The sequence below is a fragment of the Rattus rattus genome, chromosome 10 (assembly GCF_011064425.1).
Source record: "Rattus rattus isolate New Zealand chromosome 10, Rrattus_CSIRO_v1, whole genome shotgun sequence".
Taxonomy (NCBI): Eukaryota; Metazoa; Chordata; class Mammalia; order Rodentia; family Muridae; genus Rattus; species Rattus rattus.
Genome location: NC_046163.1, coordinates 31,186,975 through 31,205,299, shown reverse-complemented (window position 1 = coordinate 31,205,299; position 18,325 = coordinate 31,186,975). Strand labels below are relative to the sequence as shown.

The following is an 18,325-nucleotide window of genomic DNA, read 5'->3' as shown; positions in this document are numbered from 1 at the left end:
TGTAAAATAAGAAAGCACAGTCTTCACTGACTGGGCCTGAGCCTTTGTCCTATGCCACCCTTACCCCAGGGACGTCCCACTGGCAAAGAAAACCATGTAATATTATGGTCAAAACCAGGCCCTGATTGGACCTCTAGTTCATTCACGTAAATCTCCTGTGATTCAAGCCAAGCTACTGCATATCTGAGTGTTCCCTCATCTCTAAAGGAAGCAGGAACTACTCTACAGAGCTGTTTTACTAAATGAGACAGCCAGACTGTCTGACTTACGTGCTGAACAGCAATTTAATGCCATTACTACCACAGCAAGCAAGTGTAGACTTGTGACCCAGCGGAAACCTCAGTGAGTTCTTGGAGTGAGCTCATGAAAGGGGCCACTGTCATTGCAAAGGCTGCTCTCATTTTCCCATCTAATTAGGGAGGTGATTAGGTGTCATGGAGAGACCAGATGCAGTAGATAAAGTTGCCTTTGACTGTTTATAATCTTTTTGTTTGATAATACTTTGCAGTTCTTTTTCAAGTCTGATCAGATCCTAACTTAAGTGTGACAAATTCCCTAAGAGTCTGTGTCTAAAATCCAAGTAACATGTAGGGCAAGCCTGAAATCAAGGACCGTGGGGACCCTGACTCTGAGTTGATTAGTTTCTCCTGCCAGCCCCGCATGCATGGAAGCCCCATGGCAGCAAACGCAGACGTATGTGCCCTCCCTTCACAGAGAGACACACCTGCTCTGTCCCCACTGGCCATCCCGCTATCTTACGACCTTGTCACTCTTCTCTGTGGCCTACCTCCTGAGAACTCTTCGCACTCAAGCCTCGCTTCCCTCCTGCCCATCCCAGGAGCCGCTTCCCTCCAACATACATCACAGGAGCACCAATGCCAAACTTCCGAGCAGAACTCACCCTTGGCCTGCGATTAGCTACAAAGTCAATTCTAACAGGCTCTCCATTATCATGCCTACCTCAGAACAACTTGCCTAAGTCAGTTCTCTCCTTCCACCATATGGGTTCCTGCTTGTCAGGTTGTTGGCCTTGGTGGTAAACACACCTTCTGAGCCAACTCACCAGTTAGAAATCATCTGTATTTCTAACTAAATCCTTAAGAATGCTGTTATTACTAGTCTAGGCTTCTTACCTTGAGAACTAGCACTGAACTCCTTTAAAAGGTATACCCTGAAGAAACCATCTCCATAACAATGTGCGGCCACCCAATAAGAGAAGTCGACATATTTCTAAACGTAAAAAGTTATGCATCGTGCAAACACCTTGTCTCCTTTACGTCTGAAGATATTTTATAAAGCAATAATGACAACTAAAGTCCACAGTCATGAAAACACACTAAGAACTTAGAAATTCGAGGAACTCTGAAGGATGAAGAAGGATGTAACCCTTCTCCAGAGCTCACTCGCAGCTCCCGTCCCTCCCAGCGCCTCGCTCAGCTGCACTTACACACGCACCACACCGTCTGGTCTCCTGGGTGACGCCTGTGCCTCCCAGGGGCTGTACAGCTCCAGGACACACCTCTATGTCGACGGGGGTAGTCTGTGTGTCTCCTCTCTCTTACCCTGTGACTACTAAATCAGAAATGCAGTATCTTAACAGATCTTCTTCACAATTCTGATAGTGTAGCTTGTACTTTTTTATCCATCTGTGCTAGCGAAGCTCTGACTGTCAAATCTGCAGCCCAGTGGGAAGATCTAAAGTCAGTTTTCACCACAGCGACATCACGGTCAGAGAGAAGCAGGACTGAGGCCTCACCAGAGCAATCCCAGAGCAGTGACCTGAGTGGGCATGTCTCTCTGGATGCTCTCTCTAAGCTGCTATCACAGTGAGATTTCTGTCCCAAAATTAAGACTGTGCTGCTAAGAAAAATACAGGAACACTACCAGGAAGTAAATATTTTCTGTTACTTGAACAATGTTTTTATCCTGTTCTTAGATTAACCAGCACTCAGAATAATAATTAAAAGTACAAAAATTTAAAGTAAAGAAAACACTTACACAAGCCCACATTCCACAATGGTTAAAAACCGTAAACAGCATTTCAGAACCAGGGCACCTAGAACACGCTCATGTCCCTCTACGCCACACACAACTCTAAAACTAAGACTAATCAACACGTTCTCCCGCATATAAGATGAAAAGGCAAAACAAAAGCCCTGCTGGGAAAAACAACCTTTCTTGTGCGGATTTCAGCATCTGTGGCATACCACCAAGAAACAAGGACAGCAAAGCATTTTCCAAATTACCTTCCTTCAAAAGCTTCATCCTCCTTTTCCAAAGGGAGGGGGTACCTGACCCTGCATCTCCAAAAACTATTTGAGTGTTTCTGTTATGCTATGTGACTGTATGGGACAATAATGTACATAAGGCAGTAATGCTCAAGCTTTACTAAGAAGCAAAGATTTGGACATCTTAAGTTCTTGAGGGCTCTATTCCATACATAGCATGCTGGTTATACTTGTGGCCTCTATTCCATACATAGCATGCTGGTTATACTTGTGGGCTCTATTCCACACATAGCATGCTGGTTATACTTGCGATACTTGAGTATGCATATCATGAAACCTATAAAGTAAATAATTCCAAGAAAAATGGAACTTACCACAAGAGTGTCCAAAGAATCGATCAGTGTTAGGGAGAACCTAAGAAACAAGTGTAACAAGATAAGTAACACTACAACTTGAAATGCTCCATCCATTGTGTGAGCACAATTATCTACATCCTACTGACTGGTAGTTCTAGTAAGCAGCTCCTCCATGTCCCTGCATTGCGACATGATCATACAACAACCAAGCAATCTGAAACATCCTATGTATCGTTGAAGATGCATAGAAACAAACACCATTGGCTCTACTTAAAACAAAGCATTAAAGCTCAATGCTAGGGCTCCAATCCTAGCAGCACAAATCAAATTAGTAGTCATAAATCAAAACATACCACATACATACATACATACATACACACATACATACACACATACACACACACACACACACACACACACACACACACACACACACACACACACATGCAGTGGCACATGTGTAAACATGCACATATAATAACAAACAAATGAAAAGGGACTCTACAGTTGGCAAAGCCCAGACTGTGGCTGTGACTTCTTTCCACATGGAACTGGCTACTCTGAGACGCCATGCTATCTATCTATGCGTCTCAGGCTCGTACTCACTTTCCCAAGGCATCATCCACGTCACCCCGGCTTGGCTCCTGGCCTCTGACACGACCTCGACAGGTTAAAGGCATGAGTTCATCAGCTGGGTAGGCATGTTCCTACAGAAAAATCGTTAATAAGTCACTAAAGAAAGTGAGAGAATCATTTAGAGAATAGGACTGATACTTAAAGGTGGACTGTCTATACAATTTGTAGATAATTTAAATCTTAATTTGAAATGTAATCCATGCTTGGAAAAAAAGCATATTAAAATTTCTCTTAAAAAACCTCTGGCTGGACAGTGGTGGCGCACTCCTTTGATCCCAGTGCTCAGGAGGCAGAGGCAAGCGGTCTCTGTGAGTTCACGGCTGGCCTGTCTAGAGAGCAATTCCAGGACAACCAGGGCTACTTTATCTTGAGAAACAAACAAACAAACAACAAAAAACAATAACAACAATGAAACCCGATAATCTGCTTTCCTTCCTTGAATCTCCCTCTAGAAGTTGCCACTGTGAAGACCAGCCTTCTGCCTTTTAGGTTTACTCATATATTAATACACTCAAATGCATGCACATGTATCATTTATAACATTTCTTTTTGAAACAGGGTCTCAGTATGTAGCCCAGGTTGGCCTGTTACCAGCAATTCTCCTGCCTCAGCCTTCTGAAAACTGGGATGACAAGCCCATACTGCCATGCCCACATAAAAACTGGGACTGGAACAAAACCCAGATCAGTTTACTGGATCTTACTGAATGCAGTCCTTCCTCCTGGTGATGGGCAATACCAGGGACATTCCGGGTTCTCATACAGCTATGTACATGCATTATTTTGTGTGCAAACTCAGGGTCTCGGGCATATCAGGCAAGTACTCTAGGAGTGACTGACCTACATCCAGAAATTGTATTTACACAAGTAGGTACTTAGGCCAAGTATACTAACTGGTCCCATTTATTTTATATTTTACTCAAAACACAAGGTACCCCTGTGGTGTTTGAATGAGAATGGCCCCCACAAACACATAGATTTGAACATTTGATCTCCAACTAGTAAAACTGTTTGGGAAAGATTAGGAGGTGTGGCCTTGTTGGAGGAAGTGTGTCACTGGGAGTGGGCTTTGTGATTCAAAAGCCCACATTAGACTTTGTCTGTCTGTCTCTCTTGGATTGCTGTCTGTCTGTCTCTCTCAGACTGCTACTCTGCTACCTTCAGATCAGGTGTGGGCTCTCAGCCACTGCTCAAGTGCCATGCCCCGCTGCCTGCCACTACGCTTCCTGCCACGACAATGGACTCACCCGCTGATACTGTAAGCAAGCCCCCAGTTAAATGCTTCCTTTCATAGGTTGCCTTGGCTCTGGTGTTACTAAGACAACCTCTCCCACTGTACTGGAATGTTTCAGAAATACTTTAATAATTAAGTATAATTATAACTGGTATTTATTGAGTCTGTGTTTTCTACCTCTATTCTACATATACAAATAGTTCAATTATTTCAACAAATCTCTGAAGGAGATTTAATTGTCTTTGTTTCACATGGGGAAAACTAGGACCCAGGGCCATCACATAAGCCTAGGCTGAGCAGCTGCCATGATGAATCCAGAATTCAAAACCTGCTGACCTGACTGAGGAGCCACACCCTTATCAGGACAAGCCTGCACGGCATGCATGCTTTATTTATTCCTGTATGGATAAACATGGAGGATGGGCTAACAAACGGCTGAGGACATTTTCACCTTTCATATACATATTATTTATGTAGATCACTTAAAAATAAATAAGAGTCAAGGGAATATTGAATTATTACTCCCAAGCAGGGTATCAATTTACTATTTATTTCACTCCATATGAAATGATTGATGCTTTGCATTTTGCCAATCTCCTGGGTTAAAAAAAAAAACATTCCAGTACTAAAAAGTATACACATCTTCTTATATTAGCCACTCTTTAAATAATTTATTTTTTAAAGGCTACTTCTACTGTCAAAAAGAGTCAACAAACATGATTTGTTATAAACAATAAAATACCTTTTATCTTTCCTTTGTTTAGTTTTTAATTTCTGTTTATAGTGTTTTCGCTATAAGCTTTAAGTAGATAAAATCTGTTCATTCCTTCCTTCGTGGTTTCTGGGTTTCAGGAATGCCACACCAGGCTACTCTGGGCCCTAGAAACATTACTCATACACATATACATACACACATAGTGTACACACATATATACACACTCTAAAATCGTTTTCTCTATGTGGAATTAATTTTGTTTCTAATATTTAATGCTATTTGTTCCCCCAAATGGCAATTTTATAAAGTATACTTTTTAAAGAATTCATTCTTTCTCAATTATATGGAATATATTGGCCAAATTATCAACGTAATTTAGGAAACTTGTTATGACAAAGAGTGCAAGATGTCACAGAGAACGTAATCCTACAAAGGACATAGTTCATGGCACTGAGAGCAAAGCATTGATGCCTGACACCCATCCAGAATTAGAAAGGACTGAGACAGCGCCCCACGCCAAGGAAGGCGCTTGCCCTGTGTCTGAGGAGAGCAGGCACTGCCTGAGCACCGCCAGGAAGCTGTCCCTGCAAACAGTGAGGGGCTTACTTTCCGTTTTTAATACTTTACCTCCAGTTCTAGGATCTGACACCCTCTTCTGGCCTTCAAGGACATTGCATGTACATGCTGCACTTTCGTACATGTGTGTGGAGGACACTTTATTTCTTAGCCTACTTTTTAGAAAACTTAAATGCTCCATGATGATTGATTCATATGAACAAATATTGACACATTTGAACTCCATCTACAGTCACTGCATTCTGGACCCCATACTATATTTTTAGTATAATTTTAAAGAAGAAATTAAATTTTAATAATACATATTTTCAGCATAAATTCTTAATTATTTTTATGTGTCAATCTTAACATGGAATGCTTATAATTGTATTGCTTTGTTTTATATTTAACACAAGTAAGTTATAAAAGTTAAAAAGTTTAAAATTGCTTTAATATTTTGAAAGTTATTTTGTAAAAAATTAAAATATTAATTTGATGGCAGAAAGTTCCTTACTATTTTAAACTGTTTAGAAACCTCACACTACTATTTTTAGAGTTCTAAAAAACAAAAACACAAATGCTTTTATCTGAAATTAAAACTGAACTACAAACTAAATATGAAAATTCAAATCCAGAATAATAAAATAATAAAAATATCCATAGCAAGTACAAAGCAAAATAATCAAAGTAACTCTGAGCTAAGGTGTAAGAATACTTCATGCTCTTTGTCTCAAGATTAAAGGTAAAAATAAAACCATAGCCTTTCTTCAGGTTAACCACAAAGCACACTCCAGAGAGTGTGCATATGGCCAGAACAAGGTATACGTGTCAGCAGACAGTGGCCGCGGGCTTCAGTCAGCTGTGTGAAGAACAGTAGTCTCCTCTTCACGGGCTGACGTGAAACCAAGAGTCAGGATAACTAATTATAACTCAGAAACGAAACTTAGGTGATACAGAAACTAAGTAGAAAATGCACCTGACTAAAAGCACAGGAGAAAAAAGAAGTTACAAATATAAGCTACTAGATTCTCCACATCAGACTCTCGATTTATTATGGCTTTGAGGTAATAGACTCATCTACAGAGTCAAGTCAAACACTCGCCCAAAGACAGTCTAGTAACACTTCTTATATGTTAGGTAAAGGGAAGGCATTTTATCCTACTAAAACAACTAAAATCACTAATCATATTGTTAAGCCTAAGTAGATAGAAATATATTTATAGATTAAAGACTTAATATTAAGTAATCAGTGCTCAGCCAGGTAGCAATGGGGTACAACTTTAACCCCAGGGCTCAGGAAGCAGAGAGGCAGGAGGCTCTCTGTGAGTTCAAGGCCAGCCTGGTCTCCAGGGTGAGTTCCAGGACAGTCAGGCCTGTTATACAGAGAAACCCTGTCTCAAAAAACAAAACAAAACAAGAAAAAAAAATCAGTTCTCTACAAAGCTAGGTATGGGGTACTGGGGCCCGTACCTACAATCTCAGCACTTGGAAGACAGAGGGGGAGGATCAGAGGTCGGAGGTGATCTCTGACTACACAGTAAGTTCAAGACTCTGTCTCAGAAAAAAAGGGAGAAAAGAAATTCTCTCCAAATTGTTCTATTGACAAAACACAACCCCAAACAAAAGCTGGTGACTGTTTCAATAGAAATTGGCAATATGGTCTTGAATTTTACATAGATATGCAAAAATATCTAAAATAGTCAAAAACAGTCCTGGAAAAGAAAAACAAAGTTAGCAGATCTACACTGCTCAGCTGAGAACACATCACAAGCTTACAAAGGTGGGCCAGTGTGACACTGCTCTAAAGGAGCAGCACACAAGCAGAGCCGAGACCCGCTCACCTGCCGGCGGGCGGGCGGGCGGGGGTGCTCGCCCACGCATTCACACGCATGCGCACTCACACACGCACGCACAGAGTCAAATCATTTCTTTTCATACAGGTGTCAGAGTAACTGAGCAGAAGCAGGCCGCCATAATAATACATAATAGCAATGCTGCTGTATTAACTAGACACATGGAAAGCCTGCACGTCAACATTTATCTCATCATACGCAAAAATTAACTCGAAATGAGTCATCAGTCTAAGTAATAAACTAAAGCTATAAAAACATTAGAAGCCAAAAATGGGAAGTTTTGTGACCTTGGACTAGGAAAGTTTTTTTGTTTGTTTTTAGGAAATTATAAAAGCATGACTTTTTAAATAAAAAATTAAATCAGACTTCATCACATTTTAAATTACTTCTACTTCAAACATCACTGTTAGAAAAATTAAAATTCAAAGTACAAACTAAAAATTACCCATAAAACATGATAAAGGTTTTACATCTAGGTTATAAAATAATTTTTACAACTCAGCAATAACAGGACAGAGGACTTAGTTTTAAAATGAAAAAGGAACTGTAACAGATGCTTTTTCAAAAGATACATGAACATAAAATAAATGCATGGGAAGACTTTCAGCCACATTAGTCACCAGGAAAAGTGAAACACTACCACACACCCACTAGAACAGATAACATTAAAGCCTTGACAATGCAGCCCTGGACAGGATGTGTAGTGACTGAGTGCACACTGTGGTGGGAAATCAAAATGCAAACTCTGGCGATCTGTTCTAACTCAAACTCACACTTACTGATGACCTGGTACCTTCCTAAAACAGTCTGTTCCTGGATTACTCTTTGATGAACAAATGATTAAAAAGAAAAACCTAGTGTAGAATTCAGATGGGAAAGACAATGTCCTAGACCAGTGGTTCTCAACCTTCCTAACACTGTGACCATTTAATATAGTTCCTGATAACGTGGTGACCTCCAACCATAAAAGTGTTTGCTGCTACTTCGTAACTATAATTTTGCTACTGTTATGAATCGTAATGTAAATATTTGATATTTCTGAAGGTCTAAAGCAACACCCGTGAAAGGGTCATTGAACCCCCAAAGAGATCTCAACCGTCAGGTTGAGACCCTCTGTTCTAAAGACAAATGCCTCGGAACTGTATTTCTAAAAATGACTAAAATGTGTGTTGTGCATATTTTGTAAAATAAAATTTTAAAGGGGGAACAGATGGACATAAATCTGGAACTCCAATGTAATTGCATTGAAAATGGCATAAAATATTAAAATAGGTCTTATGGCTTAATAATGAAAACTGATCAGTTGGGTGCACAGCCCTAACCTTAGCACTTGAGAGGTCAATGCCCAGGTTTGAGATCAGCCAGTGCTACACAGTGAGTCAAGGCAGCATACAGAAACTATCTCAAAACAAACAAAGACTATTTCAGGAAGTCCTACTTAAAGTGACTGTAGAATTAGGAGGGTGCTACTAGATAAAGGAAAGTCTGCTTCCCAACCCTTCCAAACTTAGCTGTAGTATTTAGAGGTCCATGAAAGATCATGTTTTGCTTACAACAGTTTGATTGCCCAGAGTAGCCAGGATAAACCCTGAGAATCAAATATCATAAGCAGGCATGGCCCTGATACATGTCATTTTATCATCTGTACTACTGTGCAAACTTAACTCAGTACAGACATACAAAACCTGTTCCTAGAAGCCTTAGAACAACTGTGGTCTAGGGCTAAGTAAAGTTATGCAAGAATTGCCAAAATAAACACCAAATTTCATGTGATTTGGAGAAAAGAGAAAGCCATCTGTGCAATTGTTCACCGAAAATAAACCACGGTCTGATGGGACTACAGATTTGTCAAACACTCATTACAATGTTAATAGTCAGGCCAATAGCACAAAATCGGAATATGTCTCATGATAACTCTGAGGATCAGAGAGGGAGTAATGTACCGGGAGCAGGCAAGACATTCTATCAAGAAACAGAGGATACACGGAGAAGCCTGTATCTCATGAGCAGACAGAAAATGAGGTCCAAGAGTATATGCCCAGACAGTGACAGACGTGTGAGCTGTCAGCAGGGTCTCTGCTCACCTGGAAACCAAATGGATTCAAATCTAGATGAATTTTAGGAGAGAATTTTCTCCCTGTCTGGTTTTTGGTTTGGTTTGGTTTTGGTTTTTTGAGACAGGGTCTTAATCCTGTATAGACCACGCTGTGCTGGAACTTGCAGTGATCCTCCTGCCTCTGCCTTTTAAATGTTGGGATTAGAGATGTGTGACACCACATTCAGCCTACAGAAGAAATTTCCATCTCTGCCAAATAATACAGAAGTTATAATTTCCGGCCACACTTCCATATGGTACTTCCCAGTACTTGCCAGACACTCGCTCTAACGAGGCAATCTGCGTAGGATGAAGACGGCCTTGCCTGCCCAGGACTGTGAGGCTGGTAAAGGACTGCCTTCATTTTATACAGATGAGAAAACAGGCTCCCAGATCTGTGACCTCACCTCCTTCCCTTCTTAGCCAGGCTGGTAGGTGGCAGGGCCTCCACAGGGATCCTCTTCCCGGGCCCAAGTCCATGGTCAGAACTATCTAATACTGCCCATCTTTAGAAAACGCCATTTTCTTCCCCTGGGAGCCAAGAAGAGTCTGCAGAGCAAACTGCAGGCCCACACTGCACACAGCTGCTGAGAAATGAGGGCAAGCTCTCTGTGCTATTAAAGCTATCGTAGCAGGCACTGCACATTTAACATAGGCAGCCAAGACAAGGAAGTTTATGGATCCTGACATCCTCCACAACTTTCCATTTTAAAAGAAGTTTACTAGGTTTTTTTCTTTACTCTAAAAGGCAAGATGTATTAAAATGATCAAATGCAAAAATGTTTGATTTCATTTTTACAAGAATTCAATTTAGTTCTTTAAAAAATGTTTAATAAATACTTTAGGTGTTCAAGTACCATCCTAAGCACAAGACATATAAAGATGACTTTATTAAAAATTAAATATAAAGAAGGGTTTCTTTGTTTTAAAAAGTCTTATGGTCTACAACAATCCTCTGCAATTATCCCCATTCTACAAGACCTGACTCAACGGAGTTAATTCATCAGGTCAGGATCTAAGTGAATAAACGCCAACCCTAAAGCCTCCACAGTGGAAACGCCTCTCACGTCAGTCAATCTTACCTGTACTTACTTACAGCAAAGCTGCCCAGCCAGGTCACGTTAGGAACTGAGTCATTAAGTCTGGGGAGGGCTGCCCTTGGTGCCCTCTGTCACAGACCCACTGAATACATAGTGATAGACTTTCAGCTGTATACTTAGAAGGGGTAAAATATTAAAGATGCCATACTTTATAAAGAGAGGTTCCTAAGGACTGGGGAGACAGCTCAGTCAGTGAAGTGCTTGTCCCACAAACATGAAGGCCTAAGTTCAGATTCCCCAGAACCCACACAAAAGCCAGACATGTAAACTCATGCCAATCATCAGCACTGAGGAGGCAGAGAAAGGAGGATCCCTGGCTGGGCTTGCCAGTCTAGCCAAAGTGCAAGTCAGCTTCGGGACAGTGAGACCTTGTCTCAAAATGCAAGGTGCACAGTAACTCAGGAAACCATGCAGTGCCGATCTCTGTCCTCCATGCACACGCATGAACACATACACAAATATATGCACACAGTAAATATAAGCTTTAAGGTGAGGGCCCTACTTAGAGCAACATGTGGTAAATCCATCTAGCTCTCTCTTATTTTACTCAACTTTGGAATCAGAAGTTTATTTGTAAGAGCTGGCTACAACTTGAGGGTCTTGTTAGGGGTCCATTTGGCTATTTCTACCGTAACTAGCCTAGACTTGTTAAATTACACTTCCCCTAAACAAAATTAATGAGGAATAAATGATTCTGAAAGAAATACTACAGGAGTAGCTACTGTTACACTGAGTAGAAAGTTTAAAATCGTGTTTTCAATGTTTATACCCAAAGCTTCCTAACAATCAGATCCTAAAAACGTACTAAAAGTCAAACCTCACTCTAGCCAAGCAATGATAAAAGAGAACAAGGGCTATCAAATATGAAATGTGTTTAAAATATAAAAACAGGGCCGGGGAGGTAACAGGGTTGCTAAGAGTATTTACTGCTCTCCAGAAGACCTGATTTTGATTCCTAGCATGCACTCTGTCTGGGTGGCTCCCAATCTCTTGTCTGTCACTCCTAGCCATTGGATATTTTCTCCTGGCCTTTGGGAGCACTCACACACATGGCATACACTCACAGACATATAAAATACAAGAACATATAAAAGGACTAATGATACTGATATATAACCGTGGTCTCTGTCCTATATAAATGCATAATTCAGAGTCCACATCATAACATCTGGACAGAAGCGAGGTGATATTATCTCTAATGCAATGGTTGGCTTCCTAAGTCTATAAAGTAATGTTTCAGCTCTCCTAAAGGACATCACTCAAAGCCAGAAACACCTTTTCCTGTTTACCTATGCACATGGTCAACTGCTGCCAGAACCTAAGCAAACTGCTTACATACAAAGTTTCATGATCTGCTGACAATTTCTTACCTAGTCCCTAAGAATCACCAACAGGAATGCTGCTAGCTTACATCTGTCCTGCTGTTTTTAAAAAGCTTTCTTTAAAAATATACATTAGTAACTGAGGTTTCAAAAATTCCCAGCTAAGTGTGTATAGTTAGCTCCTGCAAACGGTATGCACAGCCCAGTGTCACACTTACCATATAGTTGCCGTAAGCGTGATCAAACATTTCCAGGACTTGATTTCTAATTGTGAAAAAACAGAGAGGGAGAAAAGTTACGCATATTCCATCTGCTATACTTCAAGAACATAATTCTCCTTCATAAAAGCACACTAATAAAAATGTAAAACAAGCTAGGATACCACAGAGCGAGGAGAGAAGCTTTTCTTACCTCACCACAAGGAGCTGGGTCAAGATTTTACTATTCCTATTCCTAGTCCTGGCAATTAAAATAAAACTTCTGGATTTTTTTTTTCCTAAGAAAACTACTGAATGATCCATGTCAGAATGGCAGAGAAGGAAAGCAGGTCTTGAAAAAAAACACTACTGCTATTAACGTAATTATGTAACTTACTCTTGGAGTGGGATGTTTCTAGACAGCTCCTCAAAGCAACAGTTATTAGCACCATTTATTGCTTATTCTATATATTCTACTAAGGGCAGTGTGGGGGGATGTGTATGCTACTATGAAATAAAAACATTTTCTCAAGCCTTTGCCTTGCCCATTAAACTGAGTAAAACCACTAATGCCTACTTAAGTACATACTATGTTTGTCTCCTTTCCAAAAGATACACTTTCTAATGTACTCTGCTCTCTTAAAAACACTCTCAAAAAATAGAATTAACTTCAAAAGTAAAAACTCTAAGGCTCAGAAGAGAGTTAGAAGAGAGACTTCTAGCTTTCAGGAGGCTAGGGCTGGAAGATCACAAGTTTAAGATCAGCCAAGGCAGATCCTTAAAGAGGAAGCAGAGGAGGGAGGGAGAAAAGAGGAGAGAGAGACTTGTAGCAACTTCCAATACAGCTGTTTGAAATGGAGGTTTCAGGTACCCAAACCAGATTTACAAATCAAACCCCGCAAGTCTCAGAAATGAAATAAGTCTTACAATGAAGCAGTCTCATGACCAGGGCTTGAGTGTTATTACAAAAGCTAATGTGAGCGCCAGGCAGGGCCAAATCAATAACTAGCAAAGGAAAACAGCGGGGGGGAAAAAAGGTCTTTTACTAACTCTTCTCTTCCCGAAATTCCAGATACTAAAATCAGGAATAGAAAAAGTAGTAAAGAAAAATAACTGGCTATATTTTCCCTTCCTATTATGCTGTACTGTCGTTTTCAGAACAATGGAAGATGAAATGCTGATAATAATAGGGCTTTCTGGCAGAAAGAGCTAATATACAGAGCCTGGGTTGTAAGGACCAGCACGGTCAAGTACACTCATTTTGGTGACCTAAATAAGTCCTGACAACTTTTATGACTATTTTAAAACACTTAGCCATTAAAACAAGCCCTTGGCTGGCAAGATGGTTCGCTAGGTAGACACCTGCCACAGAGCCTGCCAATCTGAGTTTGATCCCAAAACCCACGTGGTGAAGGAGATGAGCAATTCCTGCATGTTGTTCTGACACCACATGCCATGGCACGCTTGTACACCAGCAAATGCAATTTTAAAAAAATCTTCCTACTACTGTGATAAAATATTGTACATTTACACAGATCTAGAGAATTTCAGAAAATTAAGCATTATCTTAGAGGACTCCTCATCTTGCTAATGATAAAAATCTCTCAAACAGCTGTGAAGTCAAGGCCCCACAAAACGTGCAAGCAATAACATAAAAATAGGATATGCTAGCTTTTCCTTCTCTGAAGTAGAATACATGATTACTACCAAGAAGGGAACTCTCTGGTCTCTGGGAACGCTACAGCCTAGAGGTGGATCGCAGGTTAAAAAACAAACAAACAAAAAAAGCAAAAACAAAAACCTTGCTAAATCAACTTTGAGAGCTGTCAATTTTCCAAAGTATGAGTAAATTATGACTGTAGATGAGAGCATACTTGAATGTCTGCAACAACTGGCAAGTCCCACGACACCATCTTCAAAGTGGACCTAGCTACAGAACGGCACAGTGACAATACTGAACTGTTAAAAAGTCTCTATGGGCTTATATCAATTTACCAACTGTATAGGGGATATTGGAAATCTGATCCCATTTAAAAATGCTTTTCATTCCTAAATAATTTCTATAAATGGTTAGAATCTAAAGTCACACTGCCTCCCAACATCAATAGTGAATGCATTGATTTATAGTCTCTGTTAACTAAAAATATTAGCAAGATTGCTTGTCCTGAAAAACATTTTTCCATGAAAGATAACATATGATCAGATATTTGAGTGCAAGCAGCTGAGCGACTGCTCACAGTTCCAACGTGTGTGTGTGGGGTGGGGTGGGGGGGGTACAGCTTGTCTTTTTTGAGACTGAACCAATGACTCATAAAAATTTTAATAAGAATGTCAAGAAAAATATTTGCAGCCATAATAGAAATAATACTTCCCCTCCCCCCAAATCTTAAGGAAGTACAGCACTGCACTGACTGTGAGCTATGAGATCAGACATGGGTTAAAAATAAAAATGTAACAAAAACAAAAAAACCCCAGCGAGCCTGACTCCACCAATTACCAGCTTTGAGACGCTGAGCCAGTTTAACCTTGAACCTCAATTCCTTCATTTGCACAATGGAGATGGCACCCACCACGTGATGAAATAACAGTTTTAGAGACGGCGTGAGTTAAATGCCAGCAGAGTGGGAACATCGTTAAAATGTCACAAAATAATACATTAAACTTATAAAGGAAAAAAGCAAGATACTGGAGTTCACTGGAAAGTTTGTTTGAGTAGCTGACACTTCATCTTCTTTCTCTCACCTTTTTATTTGCTCCTTTATTAAAAAAAATTAGTTCTTTTGCAATGACTAAGTAAAGAAGCATCGACATTTAAAATCTAATGGCTCCCCTCCCCTTTGTGGGATAAGTTACCTTTTATTTTTCCTGAGTTCAGGCAACTTTTTTTCTTATAAAATGGTGTGTTTTCTACTTATATATTACCCTACAACTTACTTTAGTACAGAACTCTAAATGTATGAGCTTCCCCGAGTCCGTTCTGTTCCTTCAAAGTGCACCCCTCTATACACTTATCTCTAACAGTGTCTTTATTTCTGTAGGATAGATTCCGCAGAGAAATAAATGAATCAAAGCACAAGCACAATTTAAAATTCCGGAGTGGTGTCAATAAGTCGATCACGTGGTTTACACTCCCACCCAGTTTTCTCACATCCTCACTAGCCAGTGCTGCATTCTAGTATTCTGTGCTTACTAACCAGACAAGCAAAGCCCACCCACCTCACTGTTTTAATAAGCATCTCTCACAATCAACTCGTCGTGCTACTGACAGGCAAGCATTTCCTCTTCTCTCACTTAACTTCACGGTTTTGGCAATTTCCAGAGAGTCCCCACTTCGTACTTAGTCATTTGTGCCACACTTCGGAAGTATTAGAATTACTGGATTAAATGCTATAATAGTGTTTTGGAACACTTTTAAGACTCATAAAACTGGGGTTGGGGATTTAGCTCAGTGGTAGAGCGCTTGCCTAGCAAGCGCAAGGCCCTGGGTTCGGTCCCCAGCTCCGAATAAAAGAAAAAAAAAAAAGACTCATAAAACTACTATAAGGGGGTACACTTAATCGAATAACATCAAATCGCCTGCTCCATTTCACAAATGCCCCGTGGCAAAGAACACACAGCAGGGGTGGGTAGTAAAGTCGGAAAAGTTTAAGTTCCAGTGAACGCCCCTTTTCCTTGAACAGGTGTAAACATCGCAGCATTTTCCCGCTGGGAGCTCACTTGGGAGAGACCTCTAACCCTGCCTCTGTCAACTCCGCTACCCAGGCGGCAGCCCCTCCACCAGCCCCTGACATGGCAGAGGCGCTGACACAATACCACATATGTCACAGGCTGCCCAGGAGACACTCGACAGCCCCCGAGGTCACGTCCCGGGAATCGGCTCCCATCCTCCTGGACCCTGTCCACCGCACCGAGGTCCTCCAGCCTCACCAGCTGTTACAGTCACCACAGAAAAGTCCACTGTGCGCCGGGGACGCAATGACAGGCACCTCCACTGCTGGTAGCCTCGCTAGGAAACCCACCCGGACAGCCACGCACCCTTACCCAAGCTTCTGCTTCTCTTCCCTACTCATGGGCGCGGCCCCTGCCGTGCACACGGACGTGGCCAACATCAGATAGAGCGCGGCCGTCGCTGCCACCAGGCTCCAAGACGCTCGCTGGGGGACCCGGCACCCACAGCCCCGGCCGCCGCCGGCTTTGCTCATGGCCCCGCGGTTCCGCGCACGCGCAGCTGCTACACCCGCACGGTGGGCCACATCGCGGGCTGGCGGCGCCGAGGAGGCTGCGAGCCGTGTCGAGGGCCGGCTGTGGGGTGAGGCTGGCGGCCGCCGGCGCCAAACTGTTTGCCGAAGCCACCGAGCCGGTCCCCAGCGCCAGCGCTGCCACCACCCTCCGCCCTCCACGGCTCGGAGCACCGCCCCCAGCTTTCCGGTGTCGTAGTCTAGGAAACCGCCTTCCCACGGCTACTTCCGGGTAGAGCTGCAGTGGGATAGCCTCGGGACCAATGGAGACAGCCTTGGAGGGGGGCTGGCCGCAGTTACAGGACCTGGCATTGGCCAAGAGAAGCGGGACGTGGACAAAAGGAGGGACTGGGCAAGGAGCTGTCCCTTCGACCCACCTCCGACCCCAGGAGTTGCCACCTGGGGACTACTAGTCCCAAAGTGCACCGCTTCCTCCGGCTTGCCTACAGCCCTACGCGCAGGCGCCTTGCTAAATTTCTGCCTAGTAGCGCCCTGCATTCTGGGACTTGTAGTCCCATTCTGTAAAGGCCACGCAGGTTCCAGGCGTTCTGCGTTCCGCAGGACCTTTGGCCAACCCTACCTCATCGGTGGGCTGCCCAATCCTTGGAACTCGTAAGTTCTTTGCCATTCTCTGCCTGAAGATGTTTTTCCTGAGAGCTGACAGAATGAGACTTGTCCCCAGGTTGGTACCGAATGTCTTTGGGAACACTGGGAATATTCATCTGCCCTCAAGGAAATGACAAAAAAAAAAAAAAAAAAAAAAAAAAGCAAGCAAATGAACAACAGTAAAATGACTTGAGTCTTTGACGACTGAACCATGTGAAAGCTTTACTTTTATTAGCGTATATACTCAATTCTAGTATGTATATATCATCCTTCTACTTTTGCACACGTAGCTTGGACTTTTGCACAAAGGTTTGAGGAAGTTAGCAAACATTAATCTCACTCCTGGATTACACCTCTAATTCAGTAGCCCCAGCAACTTAACAGGACCCTCAAAATGAAGAAGGGCAAGCAAAGCTAAGGACATGATTAATAATAGTCATCGTAAAAGCCCAGGAAGTAAAAAAATGTACAATTCAAAAGTGATTTTTTTTTTTTTTTTAAATCTAGTGAAGACCAGATGTTGTAATGAGTTGCAATGGCTGATTGGCGGGGCTAACTTTTGGTAAAATGACAAGTGGATTTCTCTTGCAAAAGCACATTTCTTTCTTTTGTGCTACTTCAGCAGGTGGCTACAGAATCGAGAAGCTTGGATGTGACCTCTGTGGTCACAGTAAATTTTTATTTGTTCATTCAGCAGTATTGAGCTGTCTGAAACCTCTTGCTTTTAGTGCCTGGCCACTTAAGTCTTATCTCTCTGACCCTCCAGGTTACAAAATAACCTTTCTTCCTCCACTCCTCTTTCAAAAACGCAGGTGTTTCCTGAAGGTTTTGTTTCAATCCCTTTGCTCTTTGTACTCTCGGTTATTCGTTAGTGATTTCTAATGCGGATTCAGCCACCATATTTCTCTGATAGATTTTTAGATTTATATCTGTCCTGATCATTAGCCTTATATTCAATTTCCTTTTTGTCTGGTCCAAGAGAAACTCAAGTGTAAAATTATTTAATGCTTCAGAACTATGTTTACTCATCCTCTGCTTTCTTAGTGTCCAACCAGTGGCTAAATTACCCAGGTCCATATCTCAGCCATCTTTCAGACCATTGCCTTTCTATTCCACTTTTGCTTAGTTCCAGATCTCATTATCTTTTTTGCTGAACTGTTGCAACAGTCTAAGAGATTACACTCCCACCCT

The 18,325-nt window shown here is 41.7% G+C and overlaps 1 protein-coding gene across 3 annotated transcripts in view; it reads right to left on the bottom strand.

The window, feature by feature from the left end:
* Window positions 1–17,043, bottom strand: part of Edem3 (ER degradation enhancing alpha-mannosidase like protein 3) — a 59,310-nt gene extending 42,267 nt beyond the window's left edge. For all 3 annotated transcript variants that reach the window (XM_032915771.1, XM_032915768.1, XM_032915770.1), the window contains exons 1-4: window positions 16,332–17,043; window positions 12,312–12,357; window positions 3,191–3,291; window positions 2,603–2,642 (exon numbers count right to left, since the gene is read on the bottom strand). In XM_032915771.1, the coding sequence (XP_032771662.1) occupies window positions 2,603–2,642; window positions 3,191–3,291; window positions 12,312–12,357; window positions 16,332–16,492 (348 nt within the window). In that variant the 5' untranslated portion in view covers window positions 16,493–17,043. The remainder of the gene's footprint in view (window positions 1–2,602; window positions 2,643–3,190; window positions 3,292–12,311; window positions 12,358–16,331) is intronic.
* Window positions 17,044–18,325: the final 1,282 nt, after the last annotated feature.